General features: G+C 40.3%; 1 protein-coding gene across 5 annotated transcripts in view; it reads left to right on the forward strand.

The window, feature by feature from the left end:
• The window catches only part of PLEKHG1 (pleckstrin homology and RhoGEF domain containing G1), a 224,429-nt gene that overhangs the window by 157,485 nt on the left and 49,599 nt on the right, over positions 1-17,345 (forward strand). For all 5 annotated transcript variants that reach the window (XM_072827783.1, XM_072827755.1, XM_072827762.1 and 2 more), the window contains one exon: positions 6,874-6,974. In XM_072827783.1, the coding sequence (XP_072683884.1) occupies positions 6,874-6,974 (101 nt within the window). The remainder of the gene's footprint in view (positions 1-6,873; positions 6,975-17,345) is intronic.

Consider the following 17,345-nt stretch of genomic DNA (forward strand, 5'->3'; position numbering starts at 1 on the left):
CCCATGCCCTGTCTTTGCCCCTGGACCACACCCCTTTTCTCTTCAGGTCTCTCAGGAATGGGGAGAGGAAGTGCATGAGTGGGGATTTGGACAGGGCCGGGGATTCTGAACCAGTCATACTCATCGGGATGTTCCTGAGAGCACTATTTGTAAAGGAGATAATGCCTGGAAAACAAAACTCCTATTTCTTCTCAGATCTGTGATTCTAAGAACATGATGAGCAAGCTAGAACCCTGTGAAGACCCACTATGTAGATGAGCTAGGCCAAAAGATAGGCCTGGTCTCCTTTAACTGCAAATCCATAGAGGTGTTTCTCAGTGTTTTACCTGGGTGTGAGGCAGTCCAGCACAGCATCTACCAGCCAGCCAACAAGGCCAAGAACCGCCCCACCAGGGCGTCTGCAGGCCTCGCCAGCAGGAGAAGCCCGGAGTGAGTTTTGTCTCACCAACAACCTGGCAAAGAAGATCAGGAAGAAGGATGGGAGCTGGTGGGTCCTCTTCCCAGAGGGAGCATTCCAACTCTCTCCAGGCTGAAGCCAAGTAGATGGGAAGATGAGGGGCTGGTCTTCCTACCTTTCAATTCACTCACTGCCACTTAGGACAAGAAAATGTCTTGTTGGTGGGAACCTGGGTGGCTCAGTGGTTGAGCATCTCCCTTTGGCTCAGGGTGTGATCCTGGGGTCCTGAGATCGAGTCCCACGTCAGGCTCCCTGCATGGAGCTTGCTTCTCCCTCTGCCTGTGTCTCTGCCTCTCTCTGTGTGTCTCTCATGAATAAATAAATTAAAAAAAAAAAAAGTGTCTTGCAGTAAGGGGAACAGTGCCCCTCCTCTTCAGCATGGAAAGCGAGGAGTGAGAAGCACAGACTCCCTTCTCCTTGTTGGGGAGAAAGAATTCCAGTCCCCTTCAAGGTCCTTCCAGGCAAACTAAAAATCAAATTGACATGAAAAGGTTTAACAGGAGAAAATAGAATTTAATAGCATGTATACAGACAGACATGGAAATTCCAAAATTCCAAAGACAGGCACAGTGAGGTATACAAGTTATCTTGTACTGAGGAGATGGGGCAAGGGTCTGGGACTTCAGAGGAAAGGAATGCAATTTACAGAAAGATGAAAAAAGTAAATGTTTGGTAAACAAACGTTTGCTGGGCCACTCAGCAACAATGGGACAAAGAGAGGACTTTGCTCAAAGTGGCCCTGCCTAGGTCCCTCCCCATCTACCATACCTAGTTCCTATTGTAATGTAGTTATCTATGATGAGAGCTCTCTCTCTCTGGAGCAGTCCTCACTCTCAATTCTTTTTAGGCATTTGACAGGGAAGTAAAGAGCTTTCTCTGAAATTGCTAGGTCTTTATTGCCTTTTTTAAAAGATTTTATTTATTTGGGGGGGAGGGGCACAGAAGCAGACTCCCGGCTGAGCAGGAAGCAGAATGGGATGTGAAGCTCGATCCCAAGGCCTCAAGATCACAACCTGAACCAAAGGCAGACACTTAACCGACTGAGCCATCCAGGCATCTCAGGTTTTGATTGCTTTCTAACTCAAAATAGTCTTCACGCTAAAGCTGCCCATCTTGGGACAGCCTGCCATCGGCCTCGACATCCTGAAAGCCAACAGTGTCCTCGCACCGTGACTCTCACCCTTCACTGGCTCCTTCCTCTCCTTCATGCCTCTCTCTAGAACCTGTGGAAGGCTTGGTCTAGGTTTACCTGCACTGCTGTGCTGGTCTAACTGGCCTCCCCACCCCAGTTTTACAGCTTCTGTTTTTTCTTTGCTGGTGCTGGGGTGGTCTGTGGTCTCCCTCCATCCTTCAGTGGTTGCCACCGCCAACAGAGCATGGAAGATCTCCATGATCAGTCCTATCGTTGCACTGCAGCCCACCTCCGGGGTCTGTGTATGGGTTCTGGGGCCTTGCTCTCTTGGCCTATCTCTGCACCTGTAAATGTCCTTCCTGACTGCATCCTGCCTACCTGACCCTGTGCCTCTCTTGGCACTCTTCTACTTCCTGGATGCTGTCTCCTTCCTCTACGTCTAGACTGCTGGTTATCCTTAAAGATTCTGTTCCACTCGTGCCTCCTCTAGAGAGCCTCTCCCAGCCTTGGAATCAACCACTTCTTTCTCCTCCGCCTCCCCTCTCTGCCGCACTGAATATTTATCAGCCATGTGGCCTACACACTGTATTCTACTTATTTGTTTACACTTGCCTTTCAACGACACAGGGAGCTCCTTGCAGGGAGGAATCATGTTTTATTCATTTTTTTTAATTCCTAGCTTGTAAAACAGAACTTGGCACACATTCTTAGGTCCTCAAAAAAAAAAGGGGGGGGGGGAGATGAGGAGAGGGTTTGTATGAATGAATGTGAATGCTTTTAAACTATAAATGGTTATACAAGTGTAGGTTATTGTGATATCAATGGCGTCCCAGTGTAATACATGGGATTTAGAGGGCAGGTTTTGGGAGAAACAGATGACTGCATTCTAGAAAAGGTGGGAGGTTTGGAGAAACAGGAAAAAATGCTTCCTTCAAAATAAAGACCAAAGAAAAAAAATCTTACATAGGAGTTATATCAAAGGGCTTGGAATTTGGAAGTGCTAAAAACAGAAAAACCAACCAAAAAGAGTCAACTCTAAAACCACTAGGTCAAACTTTGAAACGTCAGCAAGAAGATTAAGGAACGGAATCTTTTTGTCTCACATACAATGGACTCTAGCAAGAGAAGGGGCGGGAAGGAGTGGTAGAGGTGTGACGTATGGGGAGACTTCAGAGTTCTGAATCAGCATTTCTTTCCCTCTTGTGGTTTATCTTTGTTGAGCAGATTATAATTTTAAAATGTTTTAAATGTTATTTAAGAGGAAGAAGGAAAATGGGGGTGGGGACATTAATTCTATAGGTGTCTTGGAGAAATAAGAGGAACTAGTAAGGATGTTCACTTTGAGTTTAAACCTGAATTGGAATTCTGTCCATTTTTTTATGTATTCATAAGAGACACAGAAAGAGGCGGAGATATAGGTAGAGAAAGAAGCAGGCTCCCTGTGGGAAACTCAGTGTGGGACTCAGCCCCAGGACCCCAGGATCATGACCTGAGCCACCCAGGTGCCCCAAATTCTGTCCATTTTTATAGCATCTCTGCTGGAGGGCTGCCTAGATCAGTGCTTCTCTATATGTGGGGAGGGACAGGGACACATGTGCGTGTTTTCTGTCAGTTACACACTGACACTTTGTAAAATACAATAAAAAGTGAATTGCCGGGATCCCTGGGTGGCTCAGCGGTTTAGCGCCTGCCTTTGGCCCAGGGCGTGATCCTGAAGACCCCGGATCTAGTCCCACGTCAGGCTCCCTGCATGGAGTCTGCTTCTGTCTCTGCCGCACCCCCTCCCCCGTCTCATGAATAAATAAATAAAATCTTTAAAAAATAATAATTTTTTTAAAAAGTGAATTGCTAGAAAAAGAAAATAGAAGAAATCAGACATGCAAATGACAAGCCCCAATTTACCATTAGAGCCAATGGATTGATCCCATTCTGTCAGAATGCTGTGAGTTTCCACATGCTTACTCTCAATTTCTGCACTTACCTCGTTGTAGTTTGGAAACAGTTTGCAAACTGGCTTCCCTTTCCATTTACCACACTTTAAATTGCACCAAGTTAGTCTTTACTTAGATGTTTTCAACATTACAGGCAATGAAAACGTTAATGTGAAGAGGACACTCACAAATTGTGGAATCTCAAGGAGATCCTAAGGACATAAATTGATTCAAAAATAAATAGGATTTAAAATGGCATAATAGGTATTTTTTTCCAGTGGTGGAAAGCTCTTGTGTTTATCTCCCCGCCTTATCCTTTACCCAGTAGAGTGAATTCTTTGATCTTCTTGGAAAATAATTGTTTTCAATGCAAAAGTTTTAAATTGATCCTTCATTGTTAACTGTAGGGTAGCCATAGATGCTGACATCAAGCCAATAAAATTAATAAGCAGTGTGACAGGCTCTAATAAATTTCATTGGTGTCTTTACTCTGTCATTTGAGCACAGACCCAACTGTTATTATCACTGAGCTTCGAACCTCTTATTTTGGCTGGAGATGATTATAGCTGCTAATGCAGTGCATGCTACAGTAGTTCCCAGTAACTGGTTTAGGGTTAAAGTATCATATTTAAAAGACTTAATTATGATCAGTAGGGAGAACAAGTTGTGGCCATATGACTTTGATCTGTTTTCTAGAGTGGCCTACAAAAATTTGGACTCCTAACGATCTATTTTCTCAACAATTTCAGAAAACGAGCAGCTTTTAAAATCTTGTTTCCCTACCATGGACTGGGGGGTTTTGAAACTCTTTCATTTGGAAAGAGGCCATTATTTGTTGGAAGTGGGCCATGCTTCTTTGTCTCTAACCCCAGCTGAAATTCTTGAAGCCCCTTAACTCAGTCTTTCTCTCACATGAAGAATTTGGTATCAGGTTTCCACAAATGAACAAGCTCTTCCCTTGAAGTAAGAAAGAGGATTGTGCATTTTCTCACTTAAACCCCATGGCAGCCAGCAAGGTGAATTTGGCATGCATACGTCATCCTTGTCCTACCCTTTATCCTGCTATTTGGTGTGGCTCATGCTTCTCCATATCCTTCTGTTTTAAGTTCATGCCCGTCTCTAACCTTCTGTTTTACTGCTTTAACTTTGCATATGATGTGTCCTTTGAAAGTGTTGATCAGAGTATAAACAGCTATCCAATGTAAGCTTTCAATGCAAGTTAAATATTAGCCCATCTTTTTGTACCATGTGTAATTTTATATAACTATCGATGAGCACATTTATGTTTTTGAGGAAGTACAGGTTAGGTTTACATGTTGTTCAGAAGATATTCGCTTCACTTCTAGCTTTCTTTAGCATTTTTTATTTAGGTGCTAACTCTGTGTCCTCTGCAGATACTTAAGCTCCTTATAATTGTTCTGGTTTTTTATTTTTAAAGATTTATTTATTTATGATAGACATAGAGAGAGAGTGAGAGAGAGAGAGGCAGAGGGAGAAGCAGGCACCATGCAGGGAGCCCGACACGGGACTCGATCCCGGGACTCCAGGATCGCGCCCCGGGCCAAAGGCAGGCGCTAAACCGCTGAGCCACCCAGGGATCCCCAATTGTTCTGTTTATACAATAAGGAGGCTACGTCTTGCTATTGTGGCCCTGGGGTGCCAATTAGACTTAAACCTTGTGAATTTAATTTCTTGTTGAGATCACCACTGTCTTGGGGGCACCTGAGTGGCTCAGTGGGCTAGGTGTCTGCCTTCAGCTCAGGTCATGATCTCAGGGTCCTGGGTTTGAGGCCCGCATGGGCTCCCCACTCAGTGCAGAGCCTGCTTCTCCCTCTGGCTCTGCCCCTACCAGCATCCCCACCAGCTCATGTTCTCTCTCATTCTCTCTCAAATAAATAAATAAAATCCTTTAAAATGAATGAATGAATGAATGAATGAATGAATAAAAGAGGGAAAGGGTTTCTAAACACTGCTTCCTGCATGCCAATGATTGTAGTGTTAAAGAACTAGGTTGGTAAGCTATGTGATGCAGTCTGTGCAATGTGCTCCTGAGAACGTTAACGGTGAAGCCCTGCCTGTTTTTCCTTTGAGGAACATAAAGAGCATGGGAGAATGAATGTGGCTTAGTAAAAGGGAGAAAGAAGAATTATCTGATGGTTCTTAAATTTCAGTTTCTCCTTTGGCTGGTTGCACCTCCTACATGCTATTGTGTTTGCAATGGGACATTGGAATGTGGCTGGAGCCTGGGATTTGCACAAGGCCCGTTCCTTCTCAAGCTGCACAAGGCCATGTGACGTTTGGTCGAGGGCCATAGTACATTATGCAGCCCAGGGCAGGGGATTGTATTTATTTTTTATTTTACGTTATTTCAGCTGTTTTCACTTTTTTCTTTATTGTTTTCTTACCTCCTACCGAGTTCTTTTTTCAAGCATTGCTGGGGAAGTGGGGGGAACACTCAGTTATGAACTCTCACACCCAGGGTGGAAAACAGCTTTCTCTCAGGAGCTCGAAGCTCCTAAGCCATGAACACTTAACCCACTGTGGCTCTGAGCCCGCATTAGCCCTGCTTGGGGAGCTGTTGCTATGTTAAAATATATAAAATCTTCCAAAGTTTTCCATGGATCGCCTAACATAGCCTACTAGTTAGCATACATGAGTTATGTGCTCATTAAAATAAAAAGAGAGGATTTTTTTTTCTATAAATTGATGTTTGAGGAAGAATTTGGTTCTCTACTTTAACAAAACGTAGCTTCCGGATTTCAAGGTTATGTTTAAACAACGCTTTCTTTCCCCCAGTTTATTGAGATATAAATCACATATAACATTGTATTAGTTTAAGGTGTACAACATAATGACTTGGTACGTGTGTATTTTGTGAAATGATCACCACAATGAGTGTAGTTAACAGCCATCACCACACACAGTTATAAATTCTTTTTCTTGTGATGATAAAATTTTAAGATCTGTATTTCTGGCTTTCCACTAAATTAATTTGAGTAACTTTTTATCATATAAATAAGTCAAGGAAGCAGAAGATGATGTTTTTATGCCAAAACTCTGACATTATGAGAAACTATGGTCATTATATTATCCATATAGGGAAGCTCTAATACACTTGGGGGGTATGTAGCCTAATGTATACCATAATCCTTCTTGCTCAAACTCCCTGTTCTATAAATAGGTAAGTATTGTCATCATTAATAAAAGAGACACTCTGTATTCCATAGTATAATTAATGAGCACATTAGTATAGTAATTACTTGAAACTGATATGAGAGATTCATCTTGCATAACTAAAGATGACTTGGAGAAGGACAGGAGTGTTTAAGACATCCTTCTCATTAATTTCCCAGGATTACCTTGACTGCATCAGGGACCAAACAAAACTTCCTCTGGGGACAGAAGAAAGATCAGCCCTCTTTGGAAACATTCAGGATATCTACCATTTCAATAGGTAAGTGAACACTCAAGAGATCGTTCTCACCTGGGAATATTAGGACTTTCAGATGAATACAGCCGAAGAACACTTTACCTGTAATCCTTGATCCAACTTCATACATTTCAGTGTGCTATCATGCCACGAAGTCTTTTTACCTAGAAGCATCCTTGTTCTAGAAGAGCCTCACATTTATTTAATATTCCATCACAATCCATCCTCCTGGCTCAGAGAAGAGACCTGTTTGCCCTGACAGAGCAGTGATATTGTCCTTCTGCAACACAACATGAACAGGACATCCAAAAATGCATGCGCGCTTAGTCTGCGGCATCCCCAGCTCCACTGGAATTTCTAAAATTTTTCTTCTGCCTGGGGAGTGGGCAGGACAGAGTAAACACACAAATACTTTAAGTCAAAATGTACTAATTCAAATTAATTAATAATTTAAATGATTAATTGAAACATACATTAAGTACTTTCTACGTAAAAGACACAGGGCTTAGGAAATCTGCTAAAGGGGCTGGGACAAGCAAATTGGTTAGTATTATATATTGTGAAACTGCTACCAGGCAGCAGGCAAGTTAAGAGCACAGACTCTCATTTCCAATGTGTCTGGGTTTGCAACGCCCCTGAGCTGTGTAGATATTCTTGGGTGAGTCTTTAAATGGAGTGGAAGAACTAACTCCCTCCCTACAGGTCTGTGTTTATGTCTTCCTTTCTCAATGAAGCTTGCCGGACACCCACGCAACACCTCACCTGCTCTGTTCTTCCTTCTGGCATTTGTCAGATTCTAACACCCTCTATGACTGACTTTTGGTCTACATCTGTTGTTTCTTTCCTCCCCACCCCCACTCATGGAACACTCACCAAGGACAGGGGTCTGTTTTGTCACTGCCCAGGTACCTAAACAGTGCTTGGCCCATAGGAGGCATACAAGCTTCTGGGGAATGAATGAATGGAAATGATAAGAATATCTGTCTCTGTGGTTACTGTGAAGCTTCATTGTGTTCATTCACCAAAAGTGCCTAGCTCATTGCCAGCACAGAAAAAGCACCAAAATATCCACCAATGACGAAATTGATTTTCTTATAGTAAAATCCCATTATAAATACTGCAGTGCCCTGTCATTGCATGACTCAACCACAAAGCAAATTATAAATCTTATCCATTTTTGCTTAATGAATTTGGTATATGTGACACCTGGTGCACAGGATCCGCATCTCCTTTGCTACTTTTGAACCCCTAGCACAAGCCCAGCCTCTTGGAGACCTGCATATAGAATTGCATCAACTCCTCCTTTCATTTTGAAAGCCTAGGATATAAAACCGATCAGTGTTGCAACATCTCCCTGATTTGACTCAGAAGACTTTGGAAATTGGTCTGCTTGTTCCAAGACTGTGGTTCTCAACCTGAACTATACTACTACAATCACCTGGGAAGCTTTTAAAATATACATACATACATACATATATATATATATATATATGATGGACCCCACCCCCAGAAATTGTAACAAATTGGATTGGGATGGAGCCAGGGCATCAAAAGTTTTTAAAAGACCCCCAGATGTTTGTAATGTACAGCTGTGGCTGGGAAATACTGTGTACATAAAATAAAACATAATAATAAGAAGAAAATAAAGGAAGGTCATAAAGAAATTGAATTAGGCTGGGGCTCCTTGGTGGCTCAGTCGGCTAAGTGTCTACTCTTGATTTCAGCTCAGGTCATGATCTCAGGGTTGTGAGATCGAGCCCCACATCTAGCTCTGAGATAGGTGTGGAGTCTGCTTAAGATTCTTTCTCTCCCTCTGCCTCCTCTCACCCTCCCCACTGCTCATGCATGCACGTGCTCGCTCGCTCTCTTTAAAAAAAAAAAAAAAAAAGGGAATTGGGAGTCTACGTGTTCATTGGTATTAAAACAGGCTCCTATTTAGCAGTTGCTGATGGTAAAATGCTGTGAGGCCTGCAGTAGCTTCCCTTTCCAGAGCCTATCAGCGGCACTATAACATAGGGAGAGGGCTGAAGCATATTTGCTAAGCCTTCTGGTGGTTTGGCTGTAAGTTGATGGTACTGAATGTTTATCTACTGCTTACTTCATGCCAGAGGCCGTAGACCTTTATGCACATTATCACTTAATATGCCTCATCTGGGCTTCTCTGACCCCAAACCCCAGGCATTTAGCCACATTTCCTCTTGCCAGAGTGGAGCCCTACTTTCCAGGCCATGGTTTAGATTGTGGTAGCATAGTCCAGAAAGGTTTTGTTTTATTTTTTGTTTTCTACTCCCTGGAGTTTAAATTTGTTTCTCCCAATTTAAAGAAAGGTAAGAATGAAGTAGCCCCCAAGGTCAACAAAAAGGGACCTTGGTGGTGGAGCTCATTCTGCAAAAGTTGGAAAACTGAGAAGACCTTTGTTTTCCTTCATTGGTTCTCTCTTCTTTGCTCTTCAGTGTCCTCTGAACAAGGAAGTCAGACATGTAACCCTGAGTCAGAGTGAATGAGCACCCTGATGATATGTGAGGGATCAATGCAATGATACGATGTGCCACAATGAGCACATATTCGTGCCTGTCCCTTTTGTAGATTCCATTTATATATCCCTGGCACATGTACGATCTCCTTTAATCCTCTTAACAGCTCTGGGAGGCAGATAGAATGTGTATCTTATGCACATCTTGTAGATGAATCAGTAGTACAGTATGAAAAGTCCTTTGCTCAAGGACATAGAACTAGGCATCAAATCTAGCCTATTTTGAATACCTGGTTTTGGCACATTTCTATTGGTATTCTTATTATTTTATTTCATTATTATTTTCAAGTGTATCTGCATGTTTAACTCTTGCAGCTGAGTCATCTATGCTATCATGTCCCTATTTCCTTTCCCGTAAGTCTGGAGTCTACGGTTAGAGCTCAAATGTCTTTGCTGTTGTATTTGGTTAAGTAAGAAGTATTGATGTGACTTTTTATGTTAAAGCCTCTTATGAATTTTTTATTATATACCCTACACCAGTTGATTTCAAACGTCTGGCTATCTGGTAAATCTATGGTTGGGCTTGAAATCATTTTAAAGTTTCTATTAGTTCAGGTCCAGGTTTTTCAACATAATATAATATTGTGACCAACTAAGCAAGATTTAAATCTCAAAAATTAAAGAGGGGGAAAAGAAAATAGTTTTATGCTGGACCAAAAAAACTCTGCTGACTAGATTTTGTTTTCAGGATATATGTCCAAAATACATAAAAGCAGCATGATGAATACCTATGAACCCTACCCCTACTCTATCAAAGCCTTTTCTTGTGTCGTACTTACTTTAGGAATTCTTTAAAGCATAAAGACATTACAAATAATGTTGAAGCCCTTTCTATATCCCTCCCAACTGCATTTCCACTCTGTGGAGTGTGGCACAGTGATGTGCTGGTAAACCAGTTCTCCGGCATTAGGACAAGAGAGGGGGAATCTAGGATTTATATTGTTACTAATTTCTGTGGTGTAAATATTTCATCACAGCAGATTTCAAGCTACTGGCAAGACATCACTGAACATGGAATTAGGAAGAGGTAGCAGAATTGGCCTAGGAAAACCAGTATAATCCAGTTCAGTATACCACTAGAACTGTAACTATTATCCAAGACTTGGTGTTTCACTCCCAAGTAAGATTTTGTTGCTATGACTGTATATGTAAGCATTTATTTAAAATACGTAACATGCTTTCATGTATTTCAAATGTGGCATAAATTGTGCTAACCTTTCACGCATTTTTTATCTCTCGACATTGTTTTTTTAGATTTATACCTCTCTTTTATTTTAACCATGATGACGTATTCCATTGGAGAATGTTACCTTGCATTTTATCAGTTAAGAAGGAGCATCTTTTCTTGGTTGTTGGCCACTGAGATTTCTTGTATATGAATTTCTGCCTTCTATTCACTGCCCATTTTTCCATCAAGATGTTTCTTTTTCTTATTGCTGTATAGGCATTTTTTAAAGATTTTATTTATTTATTCATGACAGAGAGAGAGAGAGGCAGAGATACAGGCAGAGGTAGAAGCAGGCTCCACGCAAGGAGCCCAATGTGGGACTCAATCCTGGGGCTCCAGGATCATGCCCTGAGCGGAACGCAGATGCTCAACCGCTGAGCCACCCAGGCGCCCCTATATAGGCATTCTTGATGAATTTTGGCTAGGGATCTTTGTGGATTATTTGAGTTGCAAATCATCTCCTATGAGACTTGTTTTTTAACTTTAATTACAGTTTTTTTGAAAAGAAGTCATATAATTCATAAGTTCGATTACAAATAAATATACATTTTATAATATGTAGATTTTGTGTTGTGCTTAAAAAATTATCTTGTACTCTGCTCATAAATACGCTCTATTATTTTTCTAAAAGTCTTAAAACTTTGCCTTGTCTTTTATCTTACTACAGTTGATGGAGGTATGGTGTATGGTGGGAAATCCAAATTCTTATTCTCCTACGTGTAGCCAATAGCCCAATCACCACTGATTGAAAAGTATATCCTTTCTGTGCTCATTTGAACCTCCACATTCCTCCCCTGTGAAGTTTACATGTATTTATGGGTCTGTTTTTGAGCCGTGCATTCTGTTTCATTACTCCATTTGTCCATTTCTGCCCCCATACCACATGGTCTTCATTATTAAGCCCACATTACTCTTCAACATTGGCTTAGCTTTTCTTGACTCTTTGCACTGTCGAGTGATTTTTTTATTTTATTTTATTTTATTTTTAAGATTTTATTTATCCATGAGACAGAGAGAGAGAGAGAGAGAGAGAGAAAGAAAGAAAGAAAGAGAGAGAGAGGCAGAGAGAGAAGCAAGCCCCATGCAGGGAGCCCGACATGGGACTCGATCCTAAGTCTCCAGGATCACACCCTGGGCTGAAGGCAGGCGCCAAACCACTGAGCCACCCGGGCTGCCCAAGTGATTTTTTTAAAATTAGTTTGTCAAGTTCTATGAAGAACTCTGTTGGGATTTTTTATTGGAACTACATTTTAATATAAATTAATATTGGCAGAATTGACATCTTTATAATATTGAGTCATCCTATCCATAAACATATTGTTCTTCAATCAGGCCTCTTTTAAATGTGCTATAATGGGGTTTTATAATTTCTCCATCACATTCATGTAGACAACTTCTAAAAAATTATTCCTTTTGATGTTATTTTGACTAGAATATTTGTTCTATTTTCAAACTATTATTATTATTTAGGAATGTTACTGATTTAGTGTATCCAACTAACTTTCTAAGCTTTTCCAACTAACTTTTCTAAGTTCTAAATCCTTTTGGATTTTCTGCGTAGACACTAGTCTGAAGATGAGGAAATATTTTTGTTTTCCTTTATAGTTCCTCTACTCATTATGTTTTTTTGTATCTTATTGTTTGGGCAGGTCTTCTCATACAGTGTTGATTTGATGTTGGTATCCTTATTGTCTTCCTGACATTATTAGGAATACTTTAACTCTCTTACTATTAACTATGATGTTTGTTCTGGGGTTTACCTAAACATTTTTTCCTATTTTGCTAGGATATCATCAGTGAATATTAAATTTTTGGGGGGAAGCCTGGGTGGCTCAGTGGTTGAGCATCTGCCTTCAGCTCAGGTTGTGATCCTAGGTCCTGCCTAGGATTGAGTCCCACATTGGGTTCTCTCAGCAGGGAGCCTGCTTCTCCTTCTGCCTATGTCTCTGCCTCTCTCTCTGCCTCTCATGAATAAATAAATAAAATCTTAAAAAAGATTCTTTGAATTTTGCTTAATCTACCTTCAAAATGCTTAATCTGCCTTCAAAATGCTTACTCTGCCTTCAAAAATATTAGCATATGACTTTTTCTATTCATAATATAGTAAATTAATAGGTATTATTTTTGAATCATACATTCATTACTGAAATAAACCCTATCTGGCCATGATGTTTTATATGTTTGTGACCTGATAAGTTTGATTCGTTCATATTTTTTTACAAAATTTTCCATGCATGTTCATAAATGACCATAACCCATAACTTCTTTTCTTGTACTATCTTTAATTTTGGTATTTGACTAGATTTAAATTGTTTTTTTTTTCACAGAATATTCCAACATAAAACATTTGGGAATGCATCTGATACTTCATTTTTGTTTTCCTTTTTGTAGCCAAATCTCTCTTCTCTCATAATCCCCCCAATAGCCTAGAAATTTAAGTCTCTGGTTTGGTGTCTGGAAGAAATCCCTAAATGGTCAGGAAACTAGGTCAGTCAAAAGAAGCCACTTCCCCCTTTGAACAGGCTTCTAAAATCCCAAAACATTTTTCTTTCCTTTTTTTTTTTTTTTTTTTTTTACTTCCGATTAAAGAAAATGCTGGCTATTGTACACTCATCCTTCTCTTGGAATAGAGAAGAGTTACCTATACTGTAATTTGAATCTTTAAGAATGAAGAGTGAGGCTGGAATGCCTGGGTGGCTCAGTGGTTGAGTGTCTGCCTTTGGCTCATGTCATGGTCCTGGGATCGAACCCTGCATCAGGCTCCTTGGGGGGAGCCTGCTTCTCCCTCTTCCTGTTTCTGTCACTCTCTCTGTGTCTCTCATGAATAAACAAAATCTTAAAATCAAAAAAACAAAACAAAACAAAACAAAACAAAACGAATGAAGAGTGAGGAAAGAGAAACCATTCCTTTCTATTGAATTTCTATTTTAAAATTATTAGCAGGGACGCCTGGGTGGCTCAGTAGTTGAGCGTCTGCCTTTGGCTCAGGGCATGATCCTGGAGTCTCCAGATCAAGTCCCACGTCGGGCTCCCTGTGCAGAGTCTACTTCTCCCTCTGCCTGTGTCTCTGCCTCTCTTTTTGTCTCTCTCATGAATAAATACAATCTTTAAAATAAAATAAAATAATTAGCAAATTAAAATCATCTTAAGTTCCTTTCCTCAGAATATGAGAGTAAAATCTTCCCTTTCCCTTTAACTCTTTCTCTTTATTCTGCATATGTCAAGTCACTGCTTATAAAACACTCAGCTAAATCTAGTCCAAGTCTAAAAAAAAAAAAAAAAAAGTTATTTGGGCAGTCCTTTTTTTTTCTTCCTTGAAATGTAATTTAGAAAGTGAATCATGGGATACATACAACATTAAGGCAGTGGAAGGTGGGGAAAGTTATCTTCTCTTTTAGTACATTTTCCCAACCCCAAAATCTCTTTAACTTCTGAACAATGGTAGAAATATTTTTACCCATGCGCTTTTTTCAAGTGGACTTTCAAGGCCAGGATTAATGTAACAGTGAAATTATAGGAACATTTGGTGCTGTTAACCTTGCTCCACTATGTTCCCACTTGAACATGTGCCCGTGTGGCTGCAATAAGTTAAAATGGCAGCTGACCTAGTTATGTAGGTGGGGAAAGGAAGTGGTGCTCAGAGTCCATTGTAGACCGGAAGGGGAGAGGCCCCATTCCTGACTCTTATTCCAAGTAAGGCAATAGAATCTTCAAGGTCAAAATAGAGTTCCTGCCTTCAAGTTCACATCGCTGGTCAGAGAACATTTTACATGTAATATGTTCTGTAAAAGAGAACAGTGTTTCCTCTAATTGCACACCCAAACAAGGGACTTGCACTCAAGTTAGAAAGATTACCTTCTTTTTTATTGTCCTAACTCAAAATGGGAGAAATATTTGGAACTCGGGAAAAAGAGAAATAGCCAAAATCTGAAGGTAGGATGACACTAATTTTAGTTCTGAGTATGAAACACATTCTATGAATCACTCCTTCCTGCCAATGTACATGTAGGGTTGTTCATTAGATACACTAATGCAATGGGAAACCTGGTCTCCACCTTTGGGCTGTAACTCTAGAAGGATGGTCCTGGTCTTTATGGTGCGTCTTCAGTGTTTGATATATACCACATTCCGGCTGCATCTGTGCTCCCCTAGTATAGGGCATGTTATTTTATAGTCAATCTTCTTCCTGTATCTCCTACATTCCTTTTGTTCACCAAACTCCGGCCACAATGGCTTCCTTTCTACAACCTCACACAGCACAGCAAGCTCATTCTGGACTACAACTGATTTCATAAATGACTTTCTCTTTCAGCCCTCAAATCTCACCTCCTTCAAGAGCTCTCCATGACTGCTCCAGGGCTCTTCCACCCCCATCCAGCCTTAGTTGCTCTCCCTACATTGCTCTTTTTTGCTTTGTATCATGTAGTAGAGTGCCATATTGTGTTGTGTTGTTTCATTTTCCCAGGTAAAACCAATACTTTATCATTTTTACATAAACGTTTCTTATTAAGTGATCATGTATTATGGTACGTGAGTTTCTATTGTAATTTCATTTAGGTTTTTCTGTTTTTAGCAAAATGGTGCTTTCAGATTTTATTATGTAAGAATGCTTAACATGAAATCTACCCACTTAACAAAATTTTGAGTGCACCATACATTTGCGTTAACTTAGGTACTATTTTGTACAGCAGATCTCTAGAATTTGCTCATCTTGTTTATCTGAAATTTTTTGCCCATTGATTAGCAACTCCTCCATTTCCCCCATCAAACCCCTGGTAACTACCATTCTACTGTCTGATTCACTGAATTTGACTACTTTAGATTCCTCAAGTAAGTAGAATCATACTGTGTGTCTCTTTGTGACTTGTTTGTTTCACTTAGGATGATGTCTTCAAGGTTTACCCATGTGGTCACATATTACCAAATTTCCTCCCTTTTCAGGGCTAAATAATATTTCACTGTATGTGTATACCACATTTTCTTTATCCATTCCTGGGTTGAGTTGTTTCCACATCTTGGCTATTGTGATTAGTGTTGCAATGACTGTGAGTGTGTTAATATCTCTTCAAGATCCTGATTTCAGTTCTTTTGGGTAATACCCAGAAATTGGATTATTGCTGGCTCATATGGAGTTCTATTTTTAATTTTTTGAAGAACTGCTTTGCATAGTGGCTGCACCATTTGTATTCCCACCAACAGTGTACCAAGATTCCAATTTTTCACATCCTTGTCCATACTTGTCTTTTGTTTGATACTATGTTTTTTATTTTTTAAATTATTAACATTTGCCACCCAATCAGAGCATAAGCACCATAAGACAGGGCTTTCACCTATGTTCTTTATCCCATACCTCCATACCTATAACAATGACTGGCATGGAGGCTTTCAATACTTACCATGGAAGGGAGAGCAAACAAGATGGTGGGCTAAATGCATTAGGACAATGGCCCTCTGACAAGAGCACAAAAGAAATCCCATTACTTCTTCCTCACTGTTCCCATTCTTAGTGTTTATCCTATTTTATAGAATGATTGTGAAGGAAAGCTAGCCAGGTGACTCAAGCTAGGGTTCCCAGGTAGACAAGGTCTCCCACCGAAAACAACATAAGGCAGAGTCCAGCCCTTGGCTTTCTGGAGTTGGGTCAGGAAATAAATCTTTCAATACGTGTGTTTATAATAGAGTATGTGAATGGGATTCAATGGCCCTGTTACTAACCCCAGCTGTGGCCATTAATTAATTATTAGCTGTGGAAACTAAGGTAAGCTACTTCCCTTGTATGAGCCATGATTTCCTCACCTTAAAATTAGGGGTTGGACTGGAAGGTGTCTGAGCTCCCTCCCACCCTGTGGTTTGAACAATGAATGCCAGTCATTCATTTACAGGTGAGCTATACCTGGAACCTGGGTGGGTCCACTGAGATACTTCCTCCTACCAGCCAGTCCACTCTGGAAATGAAGTTAAAGCATAACATATAGAACACAGGAAGTTAAATATTGTCAGGGAGTATTTCTGTTAAGCCATGTTGGATTCTGCTCAAAATTCTTCTCTGATCAGAAAGAGGATTTATATTGAAAGACCTGGACACAAAACCTAGACCTTGAGCACTCCATCCTCCAATAATGGAAATCACTGGCTCAGAAATGTTGCTTCTTTGGCTATTACTTTTCTTCATCCATTTCTCTTCATCCAGTGTTTAGGTTCCAATGATTAGATTTCAACAATCGTTAATTTATTCATACCCATTTGTAAGAGATATTGATACAAATATCAGAACTGTATTTTACAAAGTAAAAATAATCTTGCAATGGGAATGTTTTCATAGGAATATTAGGAATGAATGTTTGGAATTGAGACTATCCTGAAATCATGCATTGATAAAAGATCCTCTCAATGTGCAAGATAGACCAATGGATTTTCAAGCAGCAGGGTATAGTGCACTGGTATGGTTTCAGGCTCCAGTAGATCGCTAAGAAACTATCATATACTCAGTTTCAATGTAATATCAAAGAAGAATTTCCATACTCTTCTGAATAGGCTTTTCGAAGACTCTTCTCTTTTCCAGTGACATATCTATGTGAGGCTAGATTGATTTCTGAGTATTTCAATCAAAATAACAGGGGCGCCTGGGTGGCTC

This window comes from Canis lupus, chromosome 1 (genome assembly GCF_048164855.1).
Source record: "Canis lupus baileyi chromosome 1, mCanLup2.hap1, whole genome shotgun sequence".
In the NCBI taxonomy this organism is placed as follows: Eukaryota; Metazoa; Chordata; class Mammalia; order Carnivora; family Canidae; genus Canis; species Canis lupus.